The 20,860-nt window shown below is 41.8% G+C and overlaps 1 protein-coding gene across 18 annotated transcripts in view; it reads right to left on the bottom strand.

Annotated features, from left to right (window-relative positions):
- Positions 1 to 20,860, bottom strand: part of tanc2a (tetratricopeptide repeat, ankyrin repeat and coiled-coil containing 2a) — a 778,741-nt gene that overhangs the window by 294,870 nt on the left and 463,011 nt on the right. For all 18 annotated transcript variants that reach the window (XM_059638827.1, XM_059638832.1, XM_059638830.1 and 15 more), the window contains one exon: positions 850 to 998. In XM_059638827.1, coding sequence (XP_059494810.1) covers positions 850 to 998 — 149 coding nt within the window. The remainder of the gene's footprint in view (positions 1 to 849; positions 999 to 20,860) is intronic.

Below are 20,860 nucleotides of genomic sequence, written 5' to 3'. Positions count from 1 at the left end.
TTTCAAAGGCTGGTGTATACATGTTGGGATGAATGTTTCCTCCTGTGCCAAAACACACGTAACATTTTTTGAAATGTAAGCCTTGATGCAGCTGACTTTGAACCTTCCCAATTCCAGTAGGGTCCTGGGAAACAATTGAGCTAAATAAATCGGAGTCATCTGAAGACTTCAACTTTAACTCAGAGTTGTTGACTTTATCAGAGGGCTCCAAACACTAGCAGGCAGAGGAATGAAAGTCTACTTTCACTCCTGGGTAACTACTAAATTAGTATGCCTGACTTTCAAGTCCTCCAACCCCTCCCTGACACCTGATATTCCCTTCATTCCAAACCCATGGAAGTTTTAAAAATCTTTACACCTACATTTAATTAATAAAAGTTATAACAAACATTTAAAAATACAGAAACAAATGTAATCCCTGAAAATGCCAAAGGATTATACTTCTCTTACAGTTTAAATCCCTATCGAATCTGCTGCTGATCTTAAGTGCTCCCATGTCCTTGGGCCTCATGGGGGAGTGAGGTGTGGCTTCACCTTCCCTGTGCTGTGTCAGGGCAACCAGGGATTACAAAAGCACAGAAAGGTGAAGTATTTTATGTATGGACTACTGTTGAATGGCTTTGTTCTGCTGGCACTCAGAGGGTATGGGTCTTCATTATGAGAAGGACCAAATAACATAGCATTTTTTTTTTAAATCTGGAATGCATTGTAACAGCATTATCACAATCCACTAATGTACTAAATGTGAAACATTAACTCTAACAACACTAACTCAGGACAGATATACCATGCATACTATCATAACCTTTAAAAATCATTTTCAAATATTGTTCCTGAACAGATTCATACCTGGTTTTCATCCTGTTCTTCCATGCTGTATTCTGTGCTTTGCTGTACCTCTGAAGCTTTATCTCCCAGTAGAAAGCCTAGCCGTGTCATGAGTGTATTTGCGGCCTCATCCACAGATGGTGGAGGTCCTAGTTCCTGTTCTGAGTCACCTGTGCAGAAAGGTAGGCAACAAATTAATTAAAGAAACAATCTTAGACTTAAGAAAAATAGTTGGGTGATAACTTTCACAATATACTCAACCTACTTGTACCAGATTTGATTTTAGCTCAGTTGGCTAGATGGCTGGTTTGTGATGCAGATTTACACCAAGCATTGTTTCAATTCCTGCACCAGCTGAGGTTTGTCATGAAGGACTCTCAATTTCAACTTCTCCTGCCACTTGAGGCATGGTAACCCTCATGTTAAACCACTAACAGTCCTGTCTCTCTAATGACAGAGCATCCCTATGGTCTGTAGAACCCAACAAATTTACCTTTAAAAGAGTGTTTAAATAACGTAGTTGAAACGGTCTACCACACCCTGAAAAGACTATCCAAATGTAACTATCTGGGCATGAAAATTCATCAACTGGAATGCATAGCTAAAATTAAGAATTATGAATACCCCTGGAGATGAGAATTCCCAACTACAGGTAGTGCTGGAACAAAGGCAATCCTCAAAAACTCATTAATCATGCAAAAGGTATGCACACCCTCCATTTATGATAACGTGAAACCCTGCATTGCAAATGGATTGTCCCTGTTGTGAGCCAAGAGTCAGTATTCATACATCAAAAAGTCCCCTTCCTACATCACCTGTCAGAAGCCATGGTCACTAATTTCAGGTTTTACTTTAGAAAATAGAAAAATCAAGGAGGATTCCTTGGAAAATGGAAGATTAGTTCTTTCTTACTCTACAATCACTCGAGCCAAGACCTTGTCTGTAACAACTTTTAATACATCAGAGGTTCAGATTAAAAATAAAAGTATCAAATGCCATTGAACCTACAATAAACAAACAAATAATTTCATTTAAAAACACAGCCTCAAGAAGAATAACCAGCAGCAACATCAATCAAAACTTTAAATTATTTCACCTTGTAATTCATTCACTGAAGCACTAATGGTTTTTTCAATGTCACCTCTCCTCACAATGATAGTATGAACTGCCGATGCCGGAGAATCTGAGATAACATGGTGTAGAGCTGGAGGAACACAGCAGGCCAAGCAGCATCAGAGGAGCAGGGAAGTTTGACGTTTTGGGTTGAGACCCTTCTTCAGAAAAATCCTTACAATGTACTAGTTCTGTTTGAATGCATGCTCGCACATGTGTTTATGTCATGGAATCTGGGAAAGTTTTTCACTTGTTTAATCATATTTACTTGATGGAGTTTACAATCAACAAATTTTAAACTCAAAGAGACCTGACTTGTTCCTTCATAGTTTTAGTGCTCAAGTATACATGCATTGACAACAAGAGGATAACTAGGGAGAAGGTAGCACCACCAGAGAATAAAAGGAGGGAACTTGTGCTTAGAGGCAAAGGATGTGGGCAAGATCCCAAATGTACATTGAGTCAGTGTTCACCCAGGAGGATATGTAGGATAGTGAGATTTTTGTGGAGTGTGCCAAAATGCTAGGGCATTGAGATCAAGAAGGAAGTGGTGCTGCGTCTCTTGAAGAGCATTAAGGTGGGTAAGTCCCCACTGCCTGACAATAGCTACTCCAGGTTATTGAGAGGGGCAAGTGAGGAGATTGCTGGGGTCTTGCCCAAGATCATTATATCCTTGTTAGCCAACAGAGGGGTCCCAGAGGACTGGTGAGTAACTAACATTGTTTCTCTGTTCATGACAGGAAATAGGGTTAATGCAGAAAACTATAGACCGGTGAGTCTGACATCAGTAGTTGGGGAGCTAGAGGAGAGAATTCTTAGGGATAAGATTTATGCACGTTTGGAAAAGCATAGCCTAATTTGAAGCTGTCAGCGTGGCTTTGTGCAAGGCAGGTCATGTCTTACTAACTTGATTGAATTTTTTGAGGAGGTGACAAAGGTAATCAATGAGGGCAGAGCAGTGGATGTTGTCTACAAGTACTTCAGTAAGGCTTTTGAAAAGGACCCTCATGGTAGGCTCATCCAAAAGATTAAGATACATGTGGGGGCCGTGCTGATTTGGCTGTGTGGATTCAAAATTGACTTGCCCATAGAAGGCAGAAGGTAGTGGTGGAAAGGTGTTTTTCCTGATTGGAGGTTGGTGAATCCATACTGGGACTTCTGTTGTTGTGACATATAACGTGGATGAAAATATAGATGGACGAGTTAGTATGTTTTCAGAAGACAAAAAGATCGGTGAGGTTGTAGATAATGTGGAAGATTGCCAAAGGATACAGCACCATATTGGTTTGTAGCAGATATGGGTGAAGAAATGGCAGATGGAGTTTAATCCGACTAAGTAATAGGTGCTGCACTTCAGGAGAAGTATACAGTTGATAGCAGGACCCTGAACAGCACTGAGGTACAGAGGGATCTTGGGATTCAAATTCATCCCTGAAAGTGGCCGTGCAAGTAGATTGGTTGGTAAAGGCAGCGTATGGCATGCTTGCCTTTACTGTTTGGGAAATGGAGTACAAGAGTCAGGACGTCATGTTGCAGCTTCGGTAGACCACTCTTAAGAGTATCGCGCTCAATTCTGGTCACGACATCATAGGAAGGAGGTGGAGACTTTGGAAAGGTGCAGAAGAGGTTTACCTGGATGCTGCCTGGATTAGATGCTATGAACTTTAAGGAGAGCTTAGAAAACTTGGGTTGTTTTCTCTGGAGCAGCAGAGGCTGAGGGGAAATTTAATGCAAGTCTATAAAATGATATGATGCACAGATAGGGTTAACGGTCAGAATCCTTTTCCCCCAAGAGTTGAAATCTCTAAAACCGGGGCGGCATGCATTTAAGGTGAGAGAGGTAAAGTTCAAAGCAGATGTGCAGAGTAAGTCTTTTACAGAGTGTGGTAGCAGACTAAAATGTGATTTCAGGGGTGATGGAGGAGACAGACATGATAGGGGTGTTTAAGGGACTCTGCCCCACACCTCCTCCCTCACCCCCATCCCCAGGCCCCAAGAAGACTTTCCATGTCAAGCAGATGTTCACCTGCACATATGCTAATGTGGTATACTGTATCCGCTGTACCCATTATGGCTTCCTCTACATCAGGGAAACCAAGTGGAGGCTTGGGGACCGCTTTGCAGAACACCTACGCTTGGTTCACAATAAACAACTGCACCTCCCAGTCGCGAACCATTTCAACTCCACGGCCCATTCCACAGACATGTCCAGCCTGGGCCTCATGCAGTGCCACAATGATGCCACCGAAGGTTGCAGGAACAGCAACGCATATTCCGCTTGGGAACCCTGCAGCCCAATGGTATCAATGTGGACTTCACCAGCTTCAAAATCTCCCCTCCCCCTACCGCATTCCAAAACTAGTCCAGCTCGTCCCCGCCTCCCTAACCTGTACTTCCACCTATCCCCTCTTCCCGCCTCAAGCCCCACCCACATCTCCTACCTACTGACCTCATCCCGCATCCTTGACCTGTCAGTCCTCCCTGGACTGACCTATCCCCACCTACAACCTCCTTTACTGGTTCCATCCTTGCCTCTGACTGGTCTGTGTCCTCTCCATCTATCTTCTCCTCTATCCATCTTCTATCTGCCTCCCCCCCTCTCCCTATTTATTTCAGAACCTCCTCCCCCTCCCCCATTTCTGTTGAAGGCTCTAGGCCCAAAATGTCAGCTTTCCTGCTCCTATGATGCTGCTTGGCCTGCTGTGTTCATCCAGTTCTACACCTTGGTGTATCTGAAAAGATTCGTATAGTTTTGCTGCTGAGATGGATATTTTAATCAAACTGCTCCAGACAACGTTGTCACACGCCTATGGAGCAGGTGGGACTTGAACCAAGACGTCCTGACTGAGAAGTAGGGCACTAACATTGCAGCCTCGTACTAGTACACTGTTCATAACAAGGTAAAGGGGGATAAGTGGAAAAGCAGATTCACACATGTTCCTGCATATGATACAGTGTAAAATTCACCTTTCTCATGACAAATAAATTGTCATTTAAAACGCTACAGAACTGTTTTAAGCTTTTAGGGGAAAAAAGTTGCTACAATTTGAGAGAAACCTTTACAAGATTGACAGTTGCTGAGACCACACATAGTATCAGCCTGGAGGCATATTATCTTAAACATAATGTCACTTGTAGATTAGCAGGTACTTTTAGACCCACAGGGTTCATTTGTCTGAGTTATAGGGAGGACTCATGCAGGGACCAATGCTCAGATTTTCATATCTTAAAAAAGGCATAGATGCCTGACATGTTAAATGTTTGTCAACAGCTATACTTGGCAGTTCAGTAGAAAAATTGAACCACATAAAATTAACACGGGCTGCTGTCACTTTAAAATTGAAATTTACAACCTACTGGCATATCATTGACAATGTTAAAAGAAACATCTGAGGAAGACGTTACCATTGACTCTCACAATGTGAATACAGAATCATGGAATAAGGGACAAATAAATATCTGAGACCCAGTTCAATTTCTTTCTAACCTGAACCATAATAAGCAGAGGTTATATCATGTTCCCACAGAGATGAGAGAAGTGGATGAGGATAGAAAATGGACAAAAAGATTGCACCTGGCATGACACAGTATCCCCTAGAGATTTGTCTTACCACCTCTTGTAAAATCCAATATTTACTATTTCTTGTAAAAACGAATAACTTTAAAAAGAAACTTGACCATCCAAGGGAAAGGATGACACAACATTTCATGTTTGAACACTTTTACTATAATAGTCTAGAAGCATAAATCAACAAAAAATTATATTTGTAGGTAATTTATACATTATACATTACAAATTACAGAGTATACTTCCACTCTACTTTTAATACAGCAGAGAACCTATTTCACAAGAATATTTATACTACATCTTAAGTAATCAAAGAAGAAATCCTGAAATCTCCTGAAATTCTGATTTTCACAAGACCAGAGAACTGCTAGTGCTTCCAAATACTAGTATTTTTTGTCCACCTGCTGAATCATGAGGTAATGGACAGTAATTGATTCTCAACAAATCAAATTTAAGTTAATTGGATTCAGAACCAGTATGCATTATCAACATTTAGCTAATGGAAATTCAGGTTCATCCATAGCAGATGACAGCGGATATGAAAAGTTGTCAAATTTTATCATTTTTCAGCACTGTGGCCCATGAGAGTTTCATAGATTTCATACAATCCCTAGAGTGTGGAAACAGGCCATGCAGCCCAACAAGTCCACACCATCCCTCCGAAGAGCATCCCACCCAGATCCAATCCCCCCACCCTTATAACCCAGTATTTCCCATATCTCGTCATCTAACTTACACAGACCAGGGCACGATGGGCAATTCAGCAACTTCAATCCACCTAACCTGCACATCTTTGGACTGTGGGAGCAAACTGGAGCACCCAGAGGAAACTCACACAAACACAGGGAAAATGTGCAAACTCCACACAGACAGTTGCCTGAGGGTGGAACTGAACCCGGGTCCCTGGCACTGTGATGCAGCAGTGCTAACCACTGAGCCACCATGCCACCCCTTGTGTACCCCTTTGCCTTTTTTTTTTGAAACTCCATTATTCTCTGCAGAAAGTGGTCTTGTTTTCTGTTGTAAGAGAATGGGTCCAGAATGACAAGGATGTAGTTTCAATGTTAGATCACAGCTTAGGTGTTAATCGGTAAATTGTTATTCATGGTAAGTGGATTTTTTTCATTTTTTTTTCCATGTTCCATTTTCATTTAGGCATTGCTTATATGTTTGATAAGGAAGTAACTGGGCATTTTGTGAACTGAATTAACTAATAGCGCAACTGGAGGATTAGTGGGGCAGCACATTACTCTCAGTCATAATGCAGCACACAGTGATTATTAGCTCATGATGGTTTACTTCCATTCATTACTTTTCCCAAATTGTTAACTTTAACCCCAGAACTGCCTTTCACGGAGACAGATTTTTCTCCCCCCTAATATTTTTCCACTTAGTGCAAGCCTGGAAAATCTTCCAACTTCATTTCAAATCCTTACAAGTTCGGTCTTTTCAATTGGACAGAAATTTCCCTGCTGCATTTCTGGTAAACAATGGAGCTGATGAGCCATTAGCAGCTCTCTCTCCCTCAGATCCTGGCAGCTTAATTCTGTGATATTCATTCATTGGAGGAGGCATTAGCACAGTGGTATGGTAGGTAGGCTAGTAATCGAGAAACGCATGCTACCGGTCATGTGCTATGGATGTGGGTTTGATGCCCACCCTTGTAGACAGTAAAATTTGAAGTCAATAAAACTCTGAAACAAAAGCCAAATTGTAACCATGTACACATTGTTGATTGTTGTCAACCCCATCTGTTCACTAATGCACTTCAAGGAAGGATATCTGTCATCCACCCGAACAAAGTGTGGAGCTGGATGAACACAGAAGGCCAAGCAGCAACTTAGGAGCACAAAAGCTGACATTTCGGGCCAAGACCCTTTATCAGAAAAGGGGGATGGGGAGAGGGTTCTGAAATAAATAGGGGGAGGCAGACCGAAGATGGATAGAGGAGAAGATAGGTGGAGAGGAGAGTATAGGTGGGGAGGGGATAGGTCAGTCCAGGGAAGACAGACAGGTCAAGGAGGCGGGAATGAGGTTAGTAGGGAGGAAATGGAGGTGTGGCTTGAGGTGGGAGGAGGGGAAAGGTGAGAGGAAGAACAGGTTAGGGAGGTGGGGGCGAGCTGGGCTGGTTTTGGGATGCAGTGGGGGGAGGGGCCTCCCTCCAGACCAACCTCAGGGGATCCTTCCCCCGCAACTCTCTTGTAATCTCTTCGACCTTGAAAGTGCTCAAACATGTCCTGAAGCAAACTAGGTACCACAGCCACATCAACTTCCTCAGCACCTGCCTACAGAACCAGATCATCCCCAATGGACCAGTCACGTTTAGACATTGAGCAATTTTTCCCACCACCTCCGCCTCCATGCCTACTTCTCTAACAGTGAGCCTAACCCTCCCTTCCACTGACCCTTTTACCCACCTCCAAAACAACTCCTCCTCCTGGACAGTACCCCCAGCCCTCCTACTCTCCCTCGAACTCTTCATGTCCAACTGCCGTCGAGATATCAATCGCCTCAACCTCTCCCCTGCAGAACGTGCAGCCCTCTGCTCCAATCCCAACCTCACCATCAAACCCACAGAAAAGGGAGGCACAGTTGTAGTATGGTGCAGTGACCTCTACGTTGCCGAGGCCAGACTCACCAACTCTCCGACACCTCCTCCCACCGCCCCCTGGATCATGACCCCACCCCGAGCACCAAGCCATCATCTCCCAAACCATTAACAACCTCATCACCTCAGGTGACATCCAACCCACAGCCTCCAACCTCATTGTTCCCCAACCCTGCACCACCCGCTTCAATCTCCTTCCCAAAATCCACAAATCCACAAATCCACCTGCCAGACCCATTGTCTCTACCTGCTCTTGTCCCACCGAACTCATCTCCACTGATCTGGATTCCATTTTCTCCCACTTGGTCCAGGAACTCCCTACCTACATCCATGACACCACCCACACCCTCCACCTCCTCCAGAACTTCCAACTCCCTGGTCCCCAACACCTCATTTTCACCATGGACATCCAGTCCCTATACACCTGCATTCCCCATGCAGATAGCATAAAAGCCCTCCGCTTCTTCCTGTCCTGCAGTCCCGACCAGTCCCCCTCCACCGACACCCTCATCTACCTAGCTGAACTCGTCCTCACCCTCAACAACTTCTCTTTTGATTCCTCCCACTTCCTACTGACAAAGGGGGTGGCCATAGGTACCCGCATAGGCCCAAGCTATGCCTGCCTCTTTGTTGGTGACGTGGAACAGTCCCTCTTCCGCACCTACACTGGCCCCAAATCCCGCCTCTTGCTCCGTTACATTGATAACTGTATCGGCACCACCTCGTGCTCCCAAGAGGAGCTCGAACAGTTCATCCACTTCACCAACACCTTCCACCCCAACCTCACGTTCACCTGGACCATCTCCAACACAACACTCACCTTCCTGGACCTCTGTCTCCATCGCAGGCAACCAGCTAGAAACCGATTTCCATTTCAAGCCCACCGACTCCTACAGCTACCTAGAATACATCTCCTCCCACCCAGCTTCCTGCAAAAGTTCCATCCTCTCTTCCCAATTCCTTTGCCTCCGCCGCATCTGCTCCCAGGATGAGACATTCCACTCCCGTACATCCCAGATATCCTCCTTCTTCAAAGACTGCAACTCCCCGCCCCCTCACCCCCAAGTGGTCAAGAATGCCCTTGACTGTGTCTCCTGCATTTCCCACAACTCATCCCTCACACCCCGCTCCCACAATAACCGTCAAAAGAGAATCCCACTAGTCCTCACATACCACCCCACCAACCTCCGGATACAACGCATCATCCTCCGACACTTCCGCCATCTACAATCCGACCCCACCACCCATTTTTCCATCCCCACCCTTACCTGCCTTCCGGAGAGACCACTCTCTCCGTGATTCCCTTGTCCGTTCCACACTCCCCTTCAACTCCACCACACCCGACGCCTTCCCCTGCAACCGCAGGAAGTGCTACACTTGCCCCCATGCCTCCTCGCTCACCCCCATCCCAGGCCCTAAGATCACTTTCCACATCAAGCAGATGTTTACCTGCACATCTGCCAATGTGGTATATTGTATCCACTGTACCCGGTGTGGCTTCCTGTACATTGGGGAAACCAAGCAGAGGCTTGGGGACCGCTTTGCAGAATGCCTATGCTCGGCTCGCAATAAACGACTGCACCTCCCAGCCACGAACCATTTCAATTCCCCCTCCCATTCCTCAGACAATACGGCCAACCTGGGCCTCCTGCACTGCCATAATGATGCTATCCAAAGGTTGCAGGAACTGCAACTCATATTCCGTTTGGGAACCCTGCAGCCCAATGTATCAATGTGGATACACAAGCTTCAAAAACTCCCCTCCCCCCACTGCATCCCAAAACCAGCCCAGCTCGTCCCCACCTCCCTAACCTGTTCTTCCTCTCACCTTTCCCCTCCTCCCACCTCAAGACACACCTCCATTTCCTATCTACTAACCTCATCCCGCCCCCTTGACCTGACCGTCCTCCCCAGACTGACCTACCTCCTCACCTATACTCTCCTCTCCACCTATCTTCTCCTCTATCCATCTTCGCTCCGCCTCCCCTTCTCTCCCTATTTATTTCAGAACCCTCTCCCCATCCCCCTTTTCTGAAGGAGGGTCTTGGGCCGTAATGTCAGCTTTTGTGCTCCTAAGATGCTTCTTGGCCTGCTGTGTTCATCCAGCTCCACACTTTGTTATCTCGGATTCTCCAGCATCTGCAGTTCCCATGATCTCTGTCATCCAGCCTGGTCTGCACTGCATATGAGTATAAGCCCTCAGTAATTTAATGACTCTTAACTACACTCTGGACAATAAATGCTGGCCTAGCCAGTGACATCTGTATGCCATGAACAAAAAAAAATTGTGAAAGGCTGTAACTCAGTTTGAAAATAGCTTCTGCACATCTTCTCCTCCCACCATTTCCAAATCCAGCTCTATCACAATTTGAATCTCTGGATTTTTTATTCAGATAGAAATGTTTATTAACATTTCTTTAAAGCCAATGCTATCCTATTCTAAAATTAAACAGGCAGTTCATAGTATTATTGCTTACCACCCGACATTCTTAACACGCTCAGGACACTACCAGTTTAGCAACCTTAAGCACAGATCTGCTAACGTGATCTCAGACACGAATAAATGACACTGTGTTTCCAGCAGAACAATCTGGAATTCCCATTAACTTTCACCCAGGCCTGTTCTAAGCCATACTTCAGAACAGGTCACATTGCAGAGTTTAAATCTGATCTATCGGTTGTGGGATTGCTTAGTTCTATCAACCACAGCTTCCACCGTTCAGTATGCAAGTGGCTCCAAGCTGTAGCTTCCCTCGGTTGACTCCCCCACTCGCCCCCGTCACCCCACTATGCCTGATGGTGATCCTCGCATGCTCTCCTGCACTTTTCAATGAAACACAGTAGATTTCCTGGCTTGATAGTATCAAGGGAACGTGCCATACCGTGAGGTTACAAATTGTGACTAAACATAGTTCAAATGTTGATGGCCCGCAGTGCCTTACGAATGCTCAGTTTCAAGCTGCTATAATTCGTGAGCTGTTTGAAGTATGCCTTATTTAGCAAATTGGCAGCATCACACAATGCAATGGAACTTATCCTCAACTTGATGACAGGACTTCATCTCCACAACGATAGTGCAGTGGTTACTCATACTGATACAGTTGTGAACAGTTGCATCAGTAACAGATCAACTGGCGAGGGTGAGGTTAAGTACATTTTTCCTTTGTTGTTACTCCCAACATTTGCCACAGACTCAGTCCAGTAGTTTTAGGCCTCAGCCAGTAGTGGTGTTACTGAACCACTCTTGCACATTGATGTTCTTCACCCAGGCTACGTTCTGCATATTGCTGTACTTGCTATTCCTTTCAACTGGTGTTCAACACAGAAAACTAATTCATTAGCCAAGATGGATGGAATGTAGCAATCAGAAGGTTTCCTTGTTCATCTTTGGCATGATAACATAAGACATCAAGTGGTCTGGAGGCAATGCTGAAGACTTCTGGATCACTCCCTACATACTGTATATGGGTTTGATATGACCTTGTGGCTTGCCATGCAATCTCAGATAGCAGCTAAGCGTCACCACACTGCTGTGGGTCTGGTGTCACATGTAAACCAGATCAGATAAGGATGACACTAATTAGGTTTTTATAACAATCCACAATGGATATATGTTCGTCAGTAGACCAGTTTTTAAATTCCAGACTTTATTGAATTCCAATTTCACCATCTGCAGAAGTGGGATTCAAACCCTGCCGCCTCCCCCCTCCCCCCCACCCCCCTAGAACATTAGCCTGTGTTCTGGAATACTAATACAACGACATTACTACTACACCACTTTTACCTCCTCAGGTGGAGTCATTTCCCATGGAGAATCTTTACCTAAAATGTTACTTCATTGTATATTATGTTTCCAAAATGTTTGAAAATTTCTGAAGTATTTATTTTAAAATTCTTGGATTTTGCAGTTTCTCAAGTAACCTTTTCAGTCAGTCAGCCATTTCATTGAAACAGTGCTTTTCTTCATACCCTCTTCCCAAGGGTTCCTGAAGAGGTTTGTCAAGATAATGTCAGTGAAGAGAGGCTTTGATATCAAGTCATGTACACAGCTTCTTTCATTACAAAATAGTTTAACAATGTGATGCAAAATTATGAAGAATGAACATAGGAAAAACTGGTCAAGGAATCTAGTATCCCATTAAGGTTAAAAACAAAAATAAAGACAGGAAGTGGATAGAGGAGTTTTTTTTTAAATAAAGCTGAGTTTGTTACAGCAAGGAGCAACGGTGGAAATACAATTTAAGAACAGTATTTAAAAATAGAAACAGAACAGTATTTAAAAAGAAAATGAGTACACGTACACAAAAATAAAATAGAATGGTTACAGGTAAAAGGGTAGGGGAATGATTCTGAACAAGTAGTTCTTAAAGTGAATCACTGTAGGCCTCATAGCACAGTCCCCAGTCATTAAATTCTCCATCTAGCCTTACCGCAGACTTATTTGCGGAGGCCAATGGTAGCAGCTATAAAACATCACAAAATTAACCGACAGCAACTAGCTATATTCCAACAAAGAACCATTGGTACACATTTGAGACCAACTCAGTTGTGCAAAAACTCTCAGCCAATGCAGGGATCTAGTGTCAATTCAATAAGCCTGAACAGCCCATTAATGCTAAATACAGCCTTAAATTCTAAAGCATACACTGCTACCAAGCATTTAGAAATAACTAATCAAAAATCTGCAGTGGAGGAGAGCTCCATTTCAGGAGACAGAATCAAGAAAAGCAGACAATTCCAAATCTCCCAGTGGAGAGAAAAAAACATTAGTTGGTCAAAATGACACAGCCAACTATTGTTTAAGAATATCCAGTTCTCTTGACAGAAGGTGGCAATTACAGTCCACAAGTGGAGGTAAAAATTCACACACCTAAGGTTGGTTTCAACAGGATAAGTAAAAACATTATGCACGTTTACAGAAATAAAGTACTATACTACCACACTGTTTAATAATAATCCCTTCTGAACAATCAACATCACTGTTCTTACCTGCATGAAATGATTCTCTACAAACGTGCAATAATAGATAGAGTTAGAAACATTTAAATACGGAGATGAAAAGTAAATCCCTCAAAACGGATGAGTGCAGCAGCAAATGCTCAAACCAAAGGGAGTATCTTCAACACCAGGGAGGAGAAATCTCCTGAAGGGCTGTCACTCTCATTAGCTAGAATTTCCAGCAGGAAAATAAGTCCATGTGACTTGTTTGTTTTGGATGGGTTTTTTTTCCCCTAGCTACCACGGTTGCACAGTTATGAACATTTAAAAGCTCTACACTATGCCTAAACAACAAGTGAAATATACCAGCACATACTATCATTTCAGAGGTGCTAACATAATTCGAAGGCGTCTCAAATGTTTTGCAAGAAACAAGCTCAAGATCTCTTATTGGTATTCAACCACTGTACTGGCCGCTGACTCAAAAATCCCAAGAATAAATGAAAAACAACTTAAAAACTCTCAATTGAGATTTAACATTTTTTCCCCCAGTTTATTTCCCCAGTGCTTTTGCGAACTGAATTGAAATAAGGCTATCAAAGCTCAACTCTTCTTTACTGGAAACACCAACTCACCTAATAGATTAATATTTGCACATCAAAAAATTTGAAATTGATATTAGGTTCACAAAATCCTACCTTGACTCCGCATTAATTCCCATTCCTTAGTTGCAAATTCATCGTGGGTTAGCCAAAAAGCCCCAAGCCCACATGACCCAGAAGTGTGGGTGTATATACTTTCTTACAGATATTGCCTAGGAGTTACCAAGAGGTAATAAAGGGATGATAGAATTATTGCGGAGACCTGGTCCACATAATTTGTGCTTCAGGTGAAACCAGCATTTACTGGTGACAGTTACAGCAGTAATTAAGCCATATGTACGACATCACAGATTAAGCTTTGATATGGTTATGCATTCATGTCGGCAAATTGGAATCTATCACTCGAAAGATAAAACTTTTCTGTTTTATTACAGGTTCACAATTACCAGTATTTGCAATTATAAACATTGATGCTTTCTGTCTTCATTTGTTGTAACAATGGATTTTTTACACACAGATTGAATTAATAATGCTTTTCCCCCAGGCATACCATTAAAACTGTGACTCCCTTGAACAATGTGCCGCATGTACTAGCACCAAGAGCACTGCATTCAATCAGAATCAATCACAGTCTGACAAAACAATTAATTCGAGTCTAAAAGGTAGAGCTGCCACTGTGCACAGATATAGTAACAACATAGTGCACAATTACAGGTGCATCCTAAAGTACTCCCTACATTGTAGTTTGGAGATCATTGCCCAAGATTAGTTCAGGTAAGGTTCAGTGGGTTAGCAGCAATATGGGAGATAATGAGAACTGCAGATGCTGGAGAATCCAAGATAATAGAGTGTGAAGCTGGATGAACACAGCAGGCCAAGCAGCATCTCAAGGGCACATAAGGTGACGTTTCGGGCCTAGACCCTTCATCACAGGATGAAGGGTCTAGGCCCGAAACGTCAACTTTTGTGCTCCTGAGATGCTGCTTTGCCTGCTGTGTTCATCCAGCTTCACACTTTATTATCTAGCAGCAGTATGGCTTTGTTTCTGGACTAGCAATCTCAATGTGACCGTTGGGGAAATGTAAATTTAAATAAATAAATCAGAAATTAAAAGCTCGTATTAGCAATGGCGCCATGAAACTACCACACTGCCAGGAAAACTGTTGAAACTCACTAAAAAGTTCACTAATGCATTTCTGGAAAGGAAATCTGCCACCAGTGCCTCTAGTCTCTGTGGCTCCAAAACCACATAAATTTGGTTCATTCTTAGCTGCCTTCTGAAGTGACCCAGGGAGACACTTAGTTGTGTTAAAGGCAGCAACACACTTTCAAAGGCTATTAGGAATGGACCATAATTGCTGGCCTTGTTAGTGACACCACCATTCTGTGAATGAAACAGAATTTGCATTCACTCTACTCATACTGATGAGATGGGAAATAGGATCATTGGTCCATGCTTTCTGTTCTTTGGGAAAGAAATAAACACATGTTGAACGATCCTAAAAAGGACAAAAATTAGCTTTACAAAACTTGGAAAACAGGGAAAAATAATTCCTGCTGAAGAAATCTTTATGACTGAGATTCTGAGGTTTTTTTTCCCCCCCACATGTTAAGGTAACCACTTTTTCCAAATTACTTGCCATTGTTCAGGATTTGAGGATGACAATTCATTTCAGTTTATTTTAATTGTGAAATAACTTTCAAAACAAACAAAATTTTGCCTTCAGTTTGAGATGTTCAAAATGATTGCAGCAATACTAGCATGAACTATTGAAAGAAACGTACAACTTGAATTCAAAGGCCATGCAATAGAGCAAGCACAGAAAAGCGCAAAGACACTGGTATGCCCTTGTGAACCAAATGTTGGGAGGGAGACTTTTGAAAACAAAACCTCCCAATATGGTGCTGTAGCTAGTGCAATGGGATACAAGTACACCAAAATTATTCTTAAAACATTAATGCACAAGTGCACACTACGAAGACTGTACTTTGTTACAGCTGCCATGTCACAGAAGAGACAGACGAACATCAGTGAGGGAGCAAGAAGACTGCAGTAGAAAATGGTTCAAAATTTAATGGAGTGTGCCAAGAGGGCAACTCAAGTTGATTTAGACCCCATAACTTTAGCATCAGAATGTCAAGATTCAGCAGCACAAAAGTAACCAAAATATTGAAACATATAAAAAAGTTAATACTATATGTTTAAAATTAAGTGGACACATAGGTTCAGAAATAGGAAGGCAGTGAAATATAAATTCATACAATTGAAAGGTCATACAAAGAATGATAACTATGTGTCTACAATAATACTCCAGACAGTGATGTTCAATGTAACTTGGACTGCAAGACACAGGTGCAGAAATAAACCATTCAGCCCATCAAGCTTGCTCTGCCATCAATGAGATCATGTCTGATTGAAATCCCCAACTCCAATTTCCTGCCTATTCCCCATAGCCATAAATTACTTTACCAAATAAAAATCTCTCTTGAATATACAGAATGACCCAATATTTATAGCCCTCTGTTGTAAATAAAGTTCGGTAGATTCACGACCTTCAGAGAAGAAATTCCTATCTTAAGTGAGCAACTCCTGGGCAATTAGGGATAGGCAATAAATGCTGACCTAGCCAGTGGTGAGCTCATCTTGTGAATTAATAAAATAAATGTTCATCCTGAGATTATGCCCTCATAAGGGGAGTCAATCTCTCCACACTTATCCTGACAAGTACACAAGGAATCTTTCATATTTCAACAAGATTGTCTCTCATTGTTCTATATTCCATCAAGTACAGGCCCAATCCACCAAATCTCTCATTATAAGTCTCTCTGATCTTGTAAAGCCTAGTGAAACTGCTCTAAACTGCCTCCACTGCTAGTATGTCTTTCCTTAGATAAGGGACTCAAAACTACTCTCAATATTCCAGCTGAAGTCTGACGAATGACTGGCACCATTTATGCAAAATTACCATTTTTTTTATACTCCATTCCATTTGAAATAAAGGCCAACATTCAATTTGTGATCCATTTACTGCTGAATTTGGATGCTGGATCTTTGGGATTCATGGACAAGGACTCCCAAATCCTGCTGTTCCATGGCTTTCTACTATCTCTCGAATTAATATTCACCTCCATGCGTAACTTCACATTTCCCAGCATTGTATTCCATTTGCCAAGGCTTTGTCCCCTTGTTTAGCAAGTCTATTTCATAGCCAGTGATGTCACTATACACTGTTAACATAGTTTTTAAAAATCTATTACGAATTATCATTCACTTTGGTTGACAGAGACTCTAAATTTGGAGAAGATTTGTAGCTCAGGTTGAGGTTCTGGATGTGAGTTTGCTCGCTGAGCTGGAAGGTTCGTTTTCAGACGTTTCGTCACCATACTAGGTAACATCAGTGAGCCTCCGACGAAGCGCTGGTGTTATGTCCTGCTTTCTATTTATCTGGTTAGGCTTCCTTGGGTCGGTGATGTCATTTTCTGCATTGGTGATGTCATTTCCTGTTCTTTTTCTCAGGGGATGGTAGATTGGCTCCAAATCAATGTGTTTGTTGATGGAGTTCCGGTTGGAATGCCATGCCTCCAGGAATTCAAAAAGAGACACGCACGAGAATTCCTAGAAGCATGGCATTCCAACCGGAACTCCATCAACAAACACATTGCCTCCAAGTCAATCTACCATCCCCTGAGAAAAAGAACAGGAAATGACATCACCAACCCAAGGAAACCTAACCAGATAAATACAAAGCGAGACATAACACCAGCGCTTCGTTGGAGGCTCACTGATGATGTTACCTAGTATGGTGATGAAACGTCTGAAAACAAACCTTCCAGCTCAGCGAGCAAACTCACATCCAGAGACTCTAAATGACTCACTACTTTCAGAGAAGGAATTCCTGCTTATCGAGTTCATTTTTTTCACTCGAGTTCATTTTTTAAACCTATTACATTCACAGTACTATCTTATCAAAGACAGTTAATAAGTTTGACAAATGAAATACATCAGGAAACACCTCTTCTTGACCCTCATCAACAAAACTAACCAAGATTTTGGCACCAAATCAAGGACAAAAACATTAACTGGTCAATTTAACACATTATGAAGACAGCATTGGCCACATTAATCCAGAGCAGTCTTGTCTCCAGTTGATAACAGAGTTAAGAAATGGAGAATACTAACATGTATAAACACTAGAAGGGAAACAAACTTAGGTACTGACATCTGATCCAACAGCGGAGCAGCAGTTTGCATTTGGTGCTGAAATGTAATAACAATACATGGTTTTCCTGGAATCATTTAGGGCAAACGTTAATTTCGTGAGGTAGAGGGAATACATAAACAATAAGGGATATACAGTATATTTTCACTGTCTTCTTTCCCAGTCTTAGAAGTCCAGTATTGTTTTAATACTACATTTTACTGATCTTTGCAGGCACCTGGGATTATTTGCACATAAGATCATGCCCTTGGGTTGCAAGCAAGAACTTTTGCATGACTGTAGTAAACAGTCAACAGAATTAACATATAATCAGGAACAGAGTGGTATTGTGATTCCATTACCTTTTCATTTCACCACAACTTATGAGGTACCAGTAACTGGACACCGCATGTTATTTTGGACAGGGATTATTTAAGTCAAGCTACTCTTCTCACCCATTAGCAGCTACATCTGCAGCAATTTTTAGCACGAATGTACACACACACACAAAACAGGCATATACAATACATCACATTGACATCAAACGCATACTTGCTGCAACAATCAGCCAAAAACAAAACGTGTAAGAGAACACTCCTACTAAATGTAATTGAAAGTTCCAGATAACAAAAGAGAAATTTTTGTGCACCTTACAACTGCCAGTCAACCCTGATGTTCTCAATCAAGTATTTCTTTTTACGAGCTAGCCAAGACCCTGTCAGGGGAAAAGGTGAAATCACAGCAAATAAAATCCTGCACTCGCCCCACATGTACATACATTTTACACCAGCTGGTTGGCAATTAGAAATTGGAGGAGCAGCACATTTTACAGTCAATACTCAAGGGAGCCAATTGTAGCACCCAGCTGTGACCCTCACTGAGCTGATATAATGCAGCACAGAGCAGGTATTAAACTTTGTGACATTGCAGTCAGTATTCATCAGTTAAATCCCATCTTTACCAACTAATCATCTCAGTATTCATCGGTTATGTACCATCTTTATCAACTAAATATTTGACAAGCGTCGCACTTTTGTTTAAATTTATTTACAAAAGCACAAGGTAACTTACTTTGTCAAAGGTAGTCATGAGTTTTGTAGCATTACTCTCATCATGTTTGCTGCAATATTTACAAAGCCACTTAGATGATTTGTTTCCAGATTTTATTACAAATATGATGTGTAGTTTTTAGACAGTGAATATACAGCCTAATATTTTGCCCATATAAGATTCGAAACAATCACTGCACCTTATTCTAAAGCATTCTCTCCATGCCAGATTCAACACACTGATGTAAACACTTTATTATTCACCCAACACTAGATTTTAATGTAAATCTGCAACCCTTTGATTTTTATACCATGGATTTTTACTTGTTGATATGTCTTCAGATAATAAGCAAATCAAATGTTTTTCTCAAACAAACAAATTCAACCTAACTGAGAAAGTATAAATTGTCAAACTGGGCAAATTAGCAAATTCAGCTAAACATTTTTACACACTTTGATTACAAACCTGACACAGTATTGGCATTAGATATAAATGTATTAAATGCAAGAAACAAAGATACAACAAAAAAGTCAGACTCAGATTTCTACCATTTTGACCATCTTAGGATGAAACATTGCCATGTTCCAATCTTTTATGTTACCATCTTCCAACCTAATGAGACCATCCCAGAATCGAGTGTGATTTGGGAAAATTAAAATTTAAAAAAAATCAATGCATTAACTCTCTAACTTGCCACTCTTAAGACTCTAGGTTGAAGCCCATCGATCTCCAGCACTTGTTATCCCACAGCTCCAGCAATTTGCTCAGCACTACTTCTCTTTTTGATTGAGATTTTTCTGAACTCCTTCCTTCTATTTCCTGATTTATTGAAGCTTCTGGGATATTACTATAGATATGTATCTATAATGAAAATTAATGCAAAACATTTGTTTAATTTCCTTAATTTATATTATTAATTCTCCAGTCATACTTTCCATCGGTTCAGCACTTCCTTTATTAGCTCTTTTCCCACATTTTTAGATGGACATTTTTTATATTTCTGGCTACTTTTCTCTCCTACTCTATTTTTCTCTTTCTTAATTTTTGGTAATTCACTTTTTTTCATATTCTGTTCAATCTTCTAATCTCCCACCTGTCTGCACAATCTTGTGCTTTTTTTTTAAGTTTGCAACTATCTTTACCATTTCTTGCTAACTGTGAATGGTGAGTTGCATCATAAATGCCTGCCACTGCATCTGAATTGACCAATTCTTAAATTTACTTTGCTAATTCATTTTAGCCAGTTCTGCTTTCATGCCCTGATAACTGACCCTATTTAAAAGTAGGCTCAGACCCACTGCTCTTTCCCTCAAACTGAATGTAAAACACAACAATATTATGGTCGCTCATACCTAGGTGTGCCTTCATGAAGGGATCATTAATTAATCCTATCATCTTGCACAATACCAGATCTAGTACAGCCAACTGGCTTTAGAACACATTCAGAACCATTCAAAAAACATTCTATGAACGTATCCAGGCAATTGTTTTAGACGTCAAGTAGATTGAAATCTCCCGTGATTACAACCATTTCTTTCTAATAAGCTCTCACTACTTCGTTCTTTGTGCTTTATCCTCTGCAAAGGCTACGATCTTCTGGATTGCAGTTAAATACAATTCTACAGCTTCTGATGGCTTACATCTCACCGATTCCCAATTCTGAGCTATGGACTGGTTCTGAATCCTCTGATGCTGCCTGGCTGCTGTGTTCCTCCAGCTCTGATCTGCGACTCCAGCATCTGCAGTTCTTAATTTCTCTGGTTCTGAATCTGTTCTTTTTAGCACATGTTCTCACAAAACACAACGTACAGCATTTAGTGTGAAAAGGATTTATTCTTCACGAGACAGTGTAGTGATCACTGCTACAAATACTAAACTATTTCAGAGAGCAGTCACGCGTTAACCATACTACTGCGCAAATGGATTGACACATGAGCCAGACTGGGTAAGGATG

This window comes from Stegostoma tigrinum, chromosome 31 (genome assembly GCF_030684315.1).
Source record: "Stegostoma tigrinum isolate sSteTig4 chromosome 31, sSteTig4.hap1, whole genome shotgun sequence".
NCBI lineage: Eukaryota > Metazoa > Chordata > Chondrichthyes > Orectolobiformes > Stegostomatidae > Stegostoma > Stegostoma tigrinum.
This window is presented reverse-complemented; position numbering and strand designations above follow the sequence as displayed.